The sequence below is a fragment of the Mixophyes fleayi genome, chromosome 11 (assembly GCF_038048845.1).
Source record: "Mixophyes fleayi isolate aMixFle1 chromosome 11, aMixFle1.hap1, whole genome shotgun sequence".
NCBI classification, from domain to species: domain Eukaryota; kingdom Metazoa; phylum Chordata; class Amphibia; order Anura; family Limnodynastidae; genus Mixophyes; species Mixophyes fleayi.
The window spans coordinates 85210895-85224239 of record NC_134412.1 but is presented as its reverse complement, the minus strand read 5'-3'; the positions used below and the strand labels follow the sequence as shown (position 1 = coordinate 85224239).

Sequence of the window (13345 nt, the reverse complement as noted above, 5' to 3'; positions counted from 1 at the left end):
AGCTTCAGCATCTGTAAAACAAACATTTGACATTTATTTCTTAGAATTTGGTGCAGCCTACACTCTGTGGTATTGTTATTTTTCATTTTTTTTTTTAGAACTCCTCCACAATATAATTATTCAGAGAAAAAAAAAAAGAATATAGAACTTTGGCCCCCGATCATGGGGGAAACGTTGACGTTTGGGGGGATTACTGGAAAGGAGAACATTGTGACAACAATATTTAGGTAAAAGGCTTTTGGTTCTTTTGATTAAGAATTACATTCCGAAATTTTTTGAATGTAAACAATATGGTGAATTTAGATTAGAATAAGGATAGGGAGAAGGGTGGGATGTTGGAAAGGGGGGGGGGGGGAGATAAGTAAGAGGGAGGTTTTAAAGGGGTAGGGCAGCACAGTGGCTCAGTGGTTAGCACTTCTGCCTCACAGCACTGGGGTCATGAGTTCAATTCCCAACTATGGCCTTATCTGTGTGGAGTTTGTATGTTCTCCCCGTGTTTGCGCGGGTTTCCTCTGGGTGCTCTGGTTTCCTCCCACAATCCAAAAACATACTGGTAGGTTAATTGGCGGCTAACAAATTGACCCTAGTCTGTGTGTCTGTCTGTCTGTCTGTGTGTGTGTGTTAGGGAATTTAGACTGTAAGCTCCATTAGGGCAGGGACTGATGTGAGTGAGTTCTCTGTACAGCGCTACGGAATCAGTGGCGCTATATAAATAAATGGTGATGATGATGTAATTCCTCCCTTTCTTCTTATTACATTATCACTATTAGAGAGTTGTGGTAATATTTCCAGCAAATGAACACTGCAGCACTGTATTATAATAGCGTAATATCTATCATTATTGTGTACCTCCACCTCTCCCTCCTTTGTGTACTTACATTTTCCCTCATATCTCTATAATATTATAATAAAACTCTCCAAGAGAGCTCTTTTATATCTTTCATGTTACCCCGTACTTGCCAACTTTGATATATGTATATGGAACTCTAGGAGATGCCAGATCGGGGGTGTGGTGTAAAGGAGGGGGCGGGGAATTGTCATTTGCGTCATTTTGGCCCAGCCAACAACGTTGTCCGCAGGGGTGGGGCCAAAGTGACACGATTCACCGCAAATGGCTCCCATTCTGAACACTTCACTAGGAAATTGGCAGGATGCTGGAGAATTGCACTATTCGGATTTCAGGAGTCTCCCAGACATTCTGGGAGAGTTGATAAGTATGCGTTACCCTTTATCTTTCCCTGATCTGTTTCCTTTCACTGTTCCTATGAGCCCCTTTCTTCATTTTCAGGTATCCCCCTCTCTTCCTCCCTACCTGCTCTCCCCCTGTGCCTCAAATTCCTGCCTCTCTCGCTCCTCCCTTACTCTTCAATGCTCTTTATCTAACCCCTCTCGCTAGAACTCACACTTTTGCTCCTCCATCAACACACTGCATCCTCGCTGTTCTTTACTTCCCTTTCTATGATCTTCTTTTCTTCTATCTTCTTGCTCTTCCTCTTCTGTATTTTCTTTGGTCTTCTGGCTCCTCTCTGCGCCGCTCCTCACCGACAGTGTCAGGAGGTGATAACATCACGCCCGACAGTCAGAGTGAAGGGAATGGGGAGCCGCCTCCGGATACGGAGGCTGGTGATGTAAGGAAGTGGGGAGAAGAAGTTCTGGTATGCCATACCGGTACATACCATCCCACTTCAATCACTGTATATATTAATGACGTGTACCAATGGTTCGTTTTTTTTTTTTATAAAAATATGGTATTAACTTTATAATACTTTAATATTTGCACATATTCTATTCTCATTTCATAGAATACCCCCTATAAACAGCATGTAGCACAAGAGATGCATATTTATTCCTTAAGATTCAGGACATAAACGGTCAGTGCAATAAACAAAGTTAAACGGACTTTCAACAGAGCGATGTATCTGAGAATCAGTTAAAATGTCACAGACTCTCCCTATCTGTGCCAAGCTGTCCTGTCCTGTTAATCCCCTGTCTCTCTCCTACACCGTGGCTTTTTACACAAATTACCTGTAATGCTTTTAAGCTATAAGCACATCACATGCTTTCACCGTTCATCCTGCATTCTGGAAGCCGATTAGGTGCTAATTTGCATCCATTGTCCTGTGTCTCAAGTGGTACCTTTCAATTCCCAAAGACACTCTTACAAAAGGACACGTATCAAAATGGGTTTTAAATACAAATTATAAACCGCATCGTAGTGTTTAAATGTCTGTGTTGATAAAAGTTTGCAAATAAAAAATAATTTGTAATTTCTATGTAATTTTTTTTTTATAGAAAACACACACACATCCCACATTATAGCCATGGTTATCTTTGTAGCCAACCCAATCCATACGAGCATTTCTAAAATTTCCACTTTGACCACTACCGATAATGATCCTCTCAATTTCTAGACGCACCAATTGTAATTTCAGCCCATGCACGCTCTCATATTGGGCCAACTGCCCGATATCGACCGAAATATCATGGTTTCCATAGGCACTATTATTAGGGCTCCCTGCAAACTCTTTCAGAGCTACTGAAAATATACCCCGGCCATATCACAAAGCCTCATCTTACCTATCCTAAATTACAATAAGCTGAAACCTTTACTTAAATACTGTGTTGGAAAAACACAGAAATCACTTTACATTTTAAGTTTTCTGGCTCTTTAACTGTAAATTCTATAACTAAATAAAGTTATTTGGAAGAGCACGTGAAAGAACTGACAGATGCACAAAGTTTGCCAGGATGACACAAATCCAAGAATCAAGCACTCAAGCAGGTGGGTTAGTTATAATATTAACAACGGTAAAAGAAAAAAATAAAATTATTTAGGATTTACGGTTTTAAGAGATCTTTTTAATGCCATTTGGCACTGCTAATTATAGCGAAAGTCTTTTCCTGAAATTTAAATCAAGCCATTGCCCAAATTTGATCTTTGTGCCTGCTTGTCACCCCACAGGCAGTGGAATGCACAGGTCAGACTAAAACGTTAGAAAACAGTTTGAGTTCAGTGTTGGTTTGATATCTGCTATTGTTCTTATCCTGTAAAACTGAAAACCTCAAAACAAACTTTTTAATGTTAAAAAAAAGAAAACAAACCTGCTCAATTTTCCAGCCGGCTTCATAAGTAATAACTCAAAGCCTAAAGTTTATTTTCAAACTTCTTGCCGGCTGCCAACGGGTATAAGCTGTACTGCCAACGCTGCCCTCAATTCCATCAACACACAAAAGATTTGAACTAATCTAGTATACTTGCCAACATCTGAAATGTTCTGCGGATGGATATATGCATCTATATTTGTTGGATGCATACAGGAAAAATTAAATCTACACAACATGACCTGACCGCTGGACATGATCATAATACAATTCTATTACACTCTATACAGACATAGGACACTACACCTCCAACATGACCTGACCACTGGACATGATCATAATACAATTCTATTACACTGTATACAGACATAGGACACTACACCTCCAACATGACCTGACCACTGGACATGATCATAATACAATTCTATTACACTCTATACAGACATAGGACACTACACCCCCAACATGACATGATCATAATACAATTCTATTACATTGTATACAGACATAGGACACTACACCCCCAACATGACCTGACCACTGGACATGATCATAATACAATTCTATTACACTCTATACAGACATAGGACACTACACCTCCAACATGACCTGACCACTGGGCATGATCATAATACAATTCTATTACACACTATACAGACATAGGACAATACACCCCCAACATGACCTGACCACTGGACATGATCATAATACAATTCTATTACACTCTATACAGACATAGGACACTACACCCCCAACATGACCTGACCACTGGACATGATTATAATACGAATAGCTGGGGCACAACTTTCAATACTCATACATACAAAAGAAAATTATATTACACTATACATACAATATAAATACAAACCCTTTAAACAAAAAAACAAAGCCAAAATAGACATAAATCAAACAGTTACCGTATTGAGCATCATTTGTAATATACAGACATAATACATTAGTGTTTAGGGGTACTTTAAAATGGCCACTACACTTACAATCAAAGTTTATTTAATATTAAAAGTTATGTTGAATTATTCACATATATTTAAAAGATGACATCTCATGAAAGTATTTGGTAGGTTTCATATTGTATTCACAAGTGTCAAACAAAAGAGTAGAAGTTAATGTTCTCAGCATTTCCAGAGATTCTCCGCATTGGTTTACACTAAAACTTCCCAGGGAGTCACATTTCCTCTACAATCAGAGTCTGGAGTACAGAGCAAAGGGAACTCTGATATTAACCACCGAAACTCTTCAATCCAAATTTGCATGCGTCTCATAGATTAATAGGATTGGAGCCCAATAAAGTCCTATTTGGTGGTAATCGTGTTCACATTTACCACCATTCCGACACCGAGGACTCCTCCACTTAAAATCCGAATCTGTGAAAAAACAATGTAAATATAAGCAGACTTGCCTCCATACCGACGCTGTAGATCTCCGATGGCAGCAGGATGCCGACCACAAGTGATTCCAATTAGTCAGGTGTTCGTCAATAGACTTTGACGTCATTGTGACCTGTATCACTTTTAATTTAAAGTGGCAATGTTCGGTTAACACTTAACCTGTGGGCAATGTCAGGACCCCGGAGGTTAAGTGTTAACCTGACATTGCCACTTTAAATTAAAAGTGATACAGGTCGCAATGACGTCAAAGCCTAGTGACGGACACCTGACCAGTCGGAATCCCTTGCGGTCACCATCCTGCTGCCATCGGAGATCTACAGCGTCGGTATGGAGGCAAGTCTGCTTATATTTACATTGTTTTTTCACAAATTCGGATTTTAAAGTGGAGGAGTCCTCGGTGTCGGAATTTTCCGCAACGTTAAAGCGTACCCAACCCGTCCTATTATAATAGAATAAACCAGTGGTTCCCAAACTTTTGCAATTCGCGGCACCCTTAGAGTCTCCATAATTTTTTCAGGGCACCCCTCCAAAATAATTACTGAACAGTCCTGATTTAGAAGTAGTTGGGTCAAAAAATTGTAATAAGTATTTAGGTCAGGACAGAAATACTTGTTTAGTTGGATGCAAAAATGCCCCCTCTGCCCCCAGACACTCTGCCCTCTCTCATGCTGCCCCCTCTGCCCTCTCTCACGCTGTCCCCCCTCCTCAGCCCTCTGTCACGCTGCCCTCCTCCTCTGCCCTCTCTCATGCTGCCCCCTCTGCCCTCTCTCACGCTGCCCCCCTCCTCTGCCCTCTCTCACGCTGCCCCCCTCCTCTGCCCTCTCTCACGCTGCCCCCCTCCTCTGCCCTCTCTCACGCTGCCCCCCTCCTCTGCCCTCTCTCACGCTGTGTCCCCTTCCTCTGTCCCGCTATCCCCCTCTGCCGCCCGCCTGCCATAGAACAAACAAACACAAAAACTTACCAATCCGCTCGGCACCGGGACCCAGCATCCTCCTCCTCTCTCACGCAGCTGCGTGAGATCCCAAGGTGGATCCCAATTCTTCCAATGATGAGAGAATGGATGACTTTCAACTGATACTTAACGACAATGACCGGTTCTCTTCCTCACTACTCTGTGTTAGAGTTGATGTTCCGAACAGGTGACACGTACACGTCCCTTCTGGTTTGGGGGACACAGGTGACACGTACACGTCCCTTCTGGTTTGGGGGACACAGGTGACACGTACACGTCCCTTCTGGTTTGGGGGACACAGGCGACACGTACACGTCCCTTCTGGTTTGGGGGACACAGGCGACACGTACACGTCCCTTCTGGTTTGGGGGGGGGGGGACGACACATACAGATGACACGTATACGTCCCTTCTGGTTTGGGGGACACAGGCGACACGTACACGTCCCTTCTGGTTTGGGGGACACAGGCGACACGTACACGTCCCTTCTGGTTTGGGGGACACAGGCGACACGTACACGTCCCTTCTGGTTTGGGGGACACAGGCGACACGTATACGTCCCTTCTGGTTTGGGGGACCATCCGAGCTCCTATATCCTTGTAGCAGATGCCTCAACTGTCAGAATTCTCTGACACGTTTCATCCAACCAATGGACTCAGTCATAGGGATCAGAAACAGATGTGATTCTGTAAGTTAAGTGCTTGTAAACAGATCTCAAGCTAAACTTAAACGCACGCACACATATATAAACGCAAACATCCGCTGTTTAAGTTGGTACAATTAACTTGTGATGAGCTCCAATTCACGGAGTCTGACACGTCAATGCAGCTGATAACATACATTCATCTCAATGCTGCGGGTGAAAACTCACGTTTCTACACACGGTGGCTTGAACAAGACAACAGCAGGTTTACAAAACGCAGATGCCTAAATGCAATGAGGTTTATATGCGGTTTTACAGGCTCATTGCAAATTTACCTAGCCTTCTACACCTGGGTTTGCTACCTGTGGTATTTTGATAGTGTTACGGGTTTCAATTTCACCCAATAGTAGGTTAATGACTTTGGGCCTACGTGAAATGACAGGATGTGTATCTAATGGGCAAGAGTGGTCCCACTATGGAGAATTGTGGCTGTAATAAAGTTTAGTCCTGGACAAAACCATGTTACATACAAGGGGTGCAAATTAGTTTATTATTTTGCACATAAGTTAAATACTGGCTGTTTTTTTATGTAACACACAAATACATGATAGCTTATTTGTACACTGACAAATTGAAAGTTGATCTAGAACATGCTCTACCCCAACTATAAATCTGCCATCACATTTTAAATTAACCTCACCTCCCCCTCCAATGCAACTTGGTTTTGCCCAGGTGCAAAGTTACTCTTTTTTTTTTTTTTTCTTCTTTCCTCTCTTTAATGAATCAGGCTCATAGTGTATTTAGTTATATTCTTTATTTCTTGCCACGTTATAAAGGCGGTAGCGGCTCCAAGGATATATTGTTCCAAGAGTTAAAACCTGTTGATGGATTCAAGAAACTCACATAACAATTTTGGTTTTCAGATGTTCCAGGAGGTCTCCCATTGCGGGAGAACAGGCAATTGTCCTTCATAGCAATGTAATTGTAGTATGTGGATACTAAAACACACACCCTTTTTTTGCCCTTAGCTCTGTAATGGTGTTTTGTTTTTTTAAACAAAAATATTTATTGTTTCTCACAAGTATTTTGACAATATAAAAACTTTGGATTGAACACATATACAAGCATTACATGGTAAGAAATTGTTTGCATATACGGAAAGACGAGCAGGGGAAGAGGACTGGTTGGTGAGGGGGGGGGGCAGTGGCGGATCCAGGGGGGGGGCGATTGCCCCCCCTAGCGGGGGCTTGCTGCCGGCGGCTGCGCACTATGTGCAGGTTCGTTCTGCAGTGACTGTGTGCTGCCCGGCTGCTCTGATTGTGTTTAAAACACAATCAGAGCAGCCGGGCAGCACATTGTCACTGCCGAGCGGACCTGCACGTATTGTGCAGCCGCCGGCAGCCTTGAAGTCAAAAAGGGGGCGGGGCCTAAATCGCCCCCCCTAAATCGCCCGGCGTAGGATACTTTTCTAGATCCGCCCCTGGGGGGGGGGGGGGGGGCTTGGCTTGTTATTTTCTGCCTTGTTGATAGTTATTTGTGGAGTTGTTTGAGGGGAAACATAGGTGGGCAAATATAGATCCATTGGATTGATGGGTGGTGAGACGTAGATTAATAGTCACCGGATTAATGTAAAGGTAATATCTATAGGGTTTAATAAATGTAAAACTGTAGCTACAGGAGGTTCTACTTCATAGTAACTTGTTCATGGAGTCCTAGGGATAAATTTATCAAGCTGCGGGTTTGATAAAGTGGAGTTGTTGCCTATAGCAACCAATCAGATTCTAGTTATCATTTATTTAGTACATTCTACACAATGACAGCTAGAATCTGATTGGTTGCTATAGGCAACATCTCCAGTTTTTCAAACCTGCAGCTTTATAAATTAACCCCCCCCCCCCCCCCCCCCCCAAGTATTTTTAAAGCTACTGTAACTTTTTATACATCTAGCAGAGTAAAAATGCAAGATATTAGGTCTATATATTGGCCAACACATATAAACGGTTACCTGAATGTCAAGGCAATATTTGCAAGCAGAGAGAAATGCGAACATACAACAACTTAATTCTAGAAGATATAAAATATTAACGATTTCCCCATAGGGATTAAAAATCAGACTGAAAATTCCACGCAGCACACACAACGTTGTAGGACACACAGGTCCAGACCCGGAGTCCTAACACTAATATAACAAAGTCTAGATCCGCCCCTGATGCTCAGCTCTCAACGGCCACATATGACCCCTCTCATTATCTGCAGTCTGGAGCTTCTCTCTCTAGGGAGCTGTAATTGTCTGGAGGTCACTGGGAGGGGCTGCTGGAAACAATGACAGCGCTCGCTCCAATCACTGTGCAATCTCCCCCCAGTCAGGGAGATCCTTGTGTGGTGCAGTTTCCTTACTAGCTAGACCCTATACAAGGACAGTGTTAGAAAATCTACAGAACACCACATCTTTATAGCTAATCTGACGCAGTGCGATTACCAGGAACCTGTATATAATGGGTGCGGAAATGCAGAGGTTAAACGCTCTACATTTAGCAGATTGTCAGACAGTAGCCCAGTTTGGCCGCAGCGCAGCATAGCTAATGGCAGGAACACAAGTCAGCGCTAGTCTTTAATTTAGTAAAGTCATGAGGAATAGAAAGACTTTGAGTAATGAAATTTAATAGTATTGGCAGAATATTGGATGTACTGATATCAATACAACTACCAATCAAAATAAAGATATGGGCAGCACGGTGGCTCAGTGGGTAGCACTCCTGCCTCACAGCACTGGGGTCATGAGTTCGATACCCGACCATGGCCTTATCCATGTGGAGTTTGTATGTTCTCCCCGTGTTTGCGTGGGTTTCCTCTGGGTGCTCAGTTTCCTCCCACACAACAAAAACATACTGGTAGGTTAATTGGCTGCTATTAAATTGACCTTAGTCTCTGTGTGTGTGTGTATGTTAGGGAATTTAGACTGTAAGCTCCAATGGGGCAGGGACTGATGCGAGTGCCTTCTCTGTACAGCGCTGCGGAATTAGTGGTGCTATATAAATAGCTGGTGATGATGATGACACGTGACATCAGAAGAGCTATCTAGGGGGGAACTTCTAACCAAGAGATCTTGGCAGCCTACTTCACTGACCAATTGGAAGCAGGGAGTAAGAACAAAGTAATTAACAACAGAACATTGGAATCATACCTGTCACAATGATACCTGCATCTGAGGCGGTTACTGTGCTGGCAGTCCCTGCTTCTAATCATACAGTGTAATACACTGCACACATTTCCAAGTGATGAGTCCTCACCTACAGCCATCTGTACAGTAAGAAGGCGACAGAAGATCTTCCGATCCAAGGACAGCGATAAGTCAAAGCAGCCATGAGAGGGTATATGTGATACATACGGAGCCTCCCGTTTGGCTTAGCACTAGAGCTGTCTTGGTCAACCTATGGTTCTCCAGGTGTGAAACTACAAGCCCCAGCATGCTTTTCAGGTAGACAGACAGCTGATAGCTGGCAGGGTATGCTGGGACTTGTAGTTTCACAACAGCTGGAGAGCCACAGGCCTGCACTAAAGTGACTCCAAGATAAACAGCTTGGGTACCACGCCCGTTTAATGTACGCACTTATACTAGACAGCAGCGTGTACACATGTCACAATTTGCACAGGGACAATGATAGGAGGTCTGTATAGGTTCTAGAGAGAGTCCTGATTCGTCCCCACTCTCATCAACATAAATATAAGATACGTATCCACAAACACAGGATACACACAGCTCTATTTTAGGAGACAAACTGAAAAGTTGAAATTAGTCGCCCTAAAGAGTTAGTAGGTTGTAACTTAGTGATGATTTTACTTTTAAACTGTGCACATTTCTAACTAGATCTACAAACCCGCAGGTGGCCACGTAGAGCGTTTTTACAGAGATTGTTCCAAAATCCAGAAGAAGGGCACCCTCACACATCTACCAGGGTTGAAGCAGGAGTCTGATACAATATTACCAGCAGCTTTAGCGTGTAAAACTTAAAGGCCATGTGAGTAATCCCTTCTGCTCCTGGTACTATGTTTCCACCAGGTTGCATAAAATTGTTATCACAACCACAGACAAATGCTGGAGAAGTTGATCCATCCCAGGTTCCTTCCTACATATCTGATGGGACTGTCCCAAATTATCCACATTTCGGAATGATATTGGGGATCTTTATAACCCACACTGATACCCATTTTTCCCCTCTCTGCAGGTCTCCCTGTTAGTGTGACCAGTCCCGCTTGGTGCTGGTTGCCAGTTTTGGATGGGATTACCCCCCCCCCCCCCCACACACACACACACACACACACACACACACACTTCCCCCGTGCTTTAACAGAAACCAACTCAGGATATAGAACGAATGCTAGTTAGCTATTTTAGATTGAGGGGCACAATGATTTCATTTTTTTTTTTTTTTTTTTTTATTAGATACGACAATACAGTGTTGGGGGATTTTCCTCTGTGTTTGTTCCTTGCAATTAATATCATCCTATTATTTTTGTTTTGCCCCCACTTCTCCCCTCTTATACCCAACCACACCACAGCGCAAAATGAATGGACTGTGGCATCATCACAAATCTCTTTATAGATGATAAAATCCACAGAATGCAAATTTACAAACCGTGCGGAGCACCGTTCCACGGAACAGTGAGGTAAAGGCAAAACTGTACGACTATCACTGGAATTGCGCAACTTGGCAAAACAGTCTGTTCTTCACTAAGCTTTATTAACATTAAATTATGTACAGATCTAGTTTTGTGGTCATCTTTAAATTGACTGTGTGAAATGTAATTTATTTTCCTTTTGCATTGTGCAAAAAATAATCCAACAGTCATATAGCGCACACATTTCACATGTCCAGTTTCAAAATGCAGAAAAAAAATTAAAATACAAAACTGGTTTAAAAACTGTTTGCAAGGTCAGTTAATCTTCACAGTACTGGTGATGATCCGGACAGCCATCAACGTGCTACAACACCATCACATTACACTACTAAAGTTCCATGTTCACCATGAATCAGGCATCTTAGAACCTATCGACGCTCGACCGACTTGGCGCTAAATCCAGGCAGGGGATAAATTTGTCCCTCGCAGTCTATATATAGTAATCCCTCCACCTATCACAGGTGTGTCACACTCACACTGTTTGCTACTGATGAGAGAAGCCAATGTATTATTAAAGCAGCTTAACCATGACTGTGCCAAGAAGTACTGTAACTATTGTTGCACAAAGTAAACATATCCAACCCAGGTATTTCAGGAACAGGTGGGGGCCCTAGGGGGGGGGGGGGGGGGTGTATGTTACACAAGTGAAATTAATCCATGTAAAACATAGCTTTACATTTGTTGAATTGTGGTATTATAAAACTTATATTTGGGAAGTAATGATGTCACACCTTTAAAATATAACATATTTGGGAGCATAGTCAGCTAGCATTGAACATTGTGGCCTAGTATCTTTTATATTAATACGGTGATGCAACATTGCGGATTACCCTTTACACCCCTATGGGGGGCAATGGGAAATCCGCAGTGTTACAGTAACGCAGAGTGCATATGGGTCCATTCCGGAGGCACCTTGCGCTCAATTGAATATGCCCCTTGGAGTGTAGTGATGTCACATGACTCATTTTTGACCGTGTTCCGCAATGACATGTAAATATCAGTAAATTATTAAGAATAGCTGAGGATAACTTCATACAAACAATTTGCTTTGTTTGAACTGGATAGATGTGTATTATAGACACATTATAAACCATCTACTAATAATATTGCTAGAAGGATATCCAGCACTCCACCACACATAAAGGGTCCTACCACTGGACTGCCAACGTGATATTGCATTTAAGATCACACTACAAATTGCTGTGAGCAGTTATTAGCAAAATATGATATTAATAAAGTATTCCTGCAGTTCCTACAAGAATCACATATAGTCTAATCTTACTAGGGCCAGCCCCTGTCTGGATAGCATTAGATACCCTGTGAGTCACATGAATGATGTATAGACACCTACCTCAAAGTCACAGCCTCCCTGCGTGAGCAGCCATTGCAAGGCGGCCAGGTTGCCGGTAGCAGCTGCGTCATGAGCCGGAGTAGCTCCGTTCCTGGCGCGGCAGTTGCCTTCCAATTGCGCCTCATCCACCAGATAGCGCAAACAGCCGACCTTCCCTCCCCGCGCAGCGTGGTGGACAACAGAGGCGCCCAAGGGATCCTTCAGAGTCCCCTGCAGCTGCCCCTCTGCGTGTAAGCCCCTCAACGCTTCCAGGTCTCCGTGCCTGGCAGCCTGTAGGATCCTCTCCAGGGTCATTGCGTTCAGCTGGGTGACTGGAGTCCCTTCAGCACTCAGGACAGGCCATGCGCCCTCCTCACTTACCCCTGTACATCTGCCACATCTGATACTTCACCCGGCTGTGGAAAGTGCTTCAATTCTTTACTGAGGTCCTTTCACACTACTTTATCCCGACTTTATTCCCGTTTGTCTGCGCTTTGCATGTCCTATCAGCTGGTGACGCGCGCAATCCAACGCGCTGCCGAATGCGCATTTGCAAGTTTAAAGGGAAACTAGTTGGAGTCGGAGCGCGTTATAATTCTTAAATCTCCCCCAGTGGATCTCACAGACATGGTGCTGAAGAGTTCAGAGCTGTGTCTCCAGGAGGAAGGAGCCGGAGGGTAATTCCTGCGTTTGGCACATGGCCCCCAATTGAACCTGTCTCGGGTGGGATGGTATCCTGATCTCCTGCGCTGGTCCTGAATATATGATGCTGGACACACATCCCTCTGCCTCTCAGCTGTCTCTGCAGCGACTCCTCCTCCTTCCTTTCTCTCTCTGATGAGGAGCAGACTAACTAAATGAGTTTAGCCATGATAATCCGTCCCTCCATCCTCAAAGATTCCTGATCCTCCTGCTGTTCACTTACAGCTAAAACGAAAGACAACACCAAAGAATTCTTACCCAGCTACTATAATCTATCCAAAAATGGTTTTATGTTTCTTTTGTAAAGGTAACTTTATACTTCTATTTAAAACAGCAAAGCAGACAATCTAATTTATAATAATCATTATTTTAAGCAGTCTAAACCCCAGACTATTTCGAAATTACAGAAATTAACTTTGCAGGTTAAGTGACTTCAGGTATATTTACTAAACTGCTAGTTTGAAAAAGTGGAGATGTTGCCTATAGCAACCAATCAGATTCTAGTTATTTATTTAGTACATTTCAGCACAA

The 13345-nt window shown here is 43.1% G+C and overlaps 1 protein-coding gene across 3 annotated transcripts in view; it reads right to left on the bottom strand.

Moving 5' to 3' along the window:
* LOC142106977 (espin-like) overlaps window positions 1–12924 on the bottom strand; it is a 128822-nt gene extending 115898 nt beyond the window's left edge. For all 3 annotated transcript variants that reach the window (XM_075190065.1, XM_075190066.1, XM_075190067.1), the window contains exon 1: window positions 12134–12924. In XM_075190065.1, coding sequence (XP_075046166.1) covers window positions 12134–12427 — 294 coding nt within the window. In that variant the 5' untranslated portion in view covers window positions 12428–12924. The remainder of the gene's footprint in view (window positions 1–12133) is intronic.
* Between the last annotated feature and the right edge of the window lie 421 nt (window positions 12925–13345).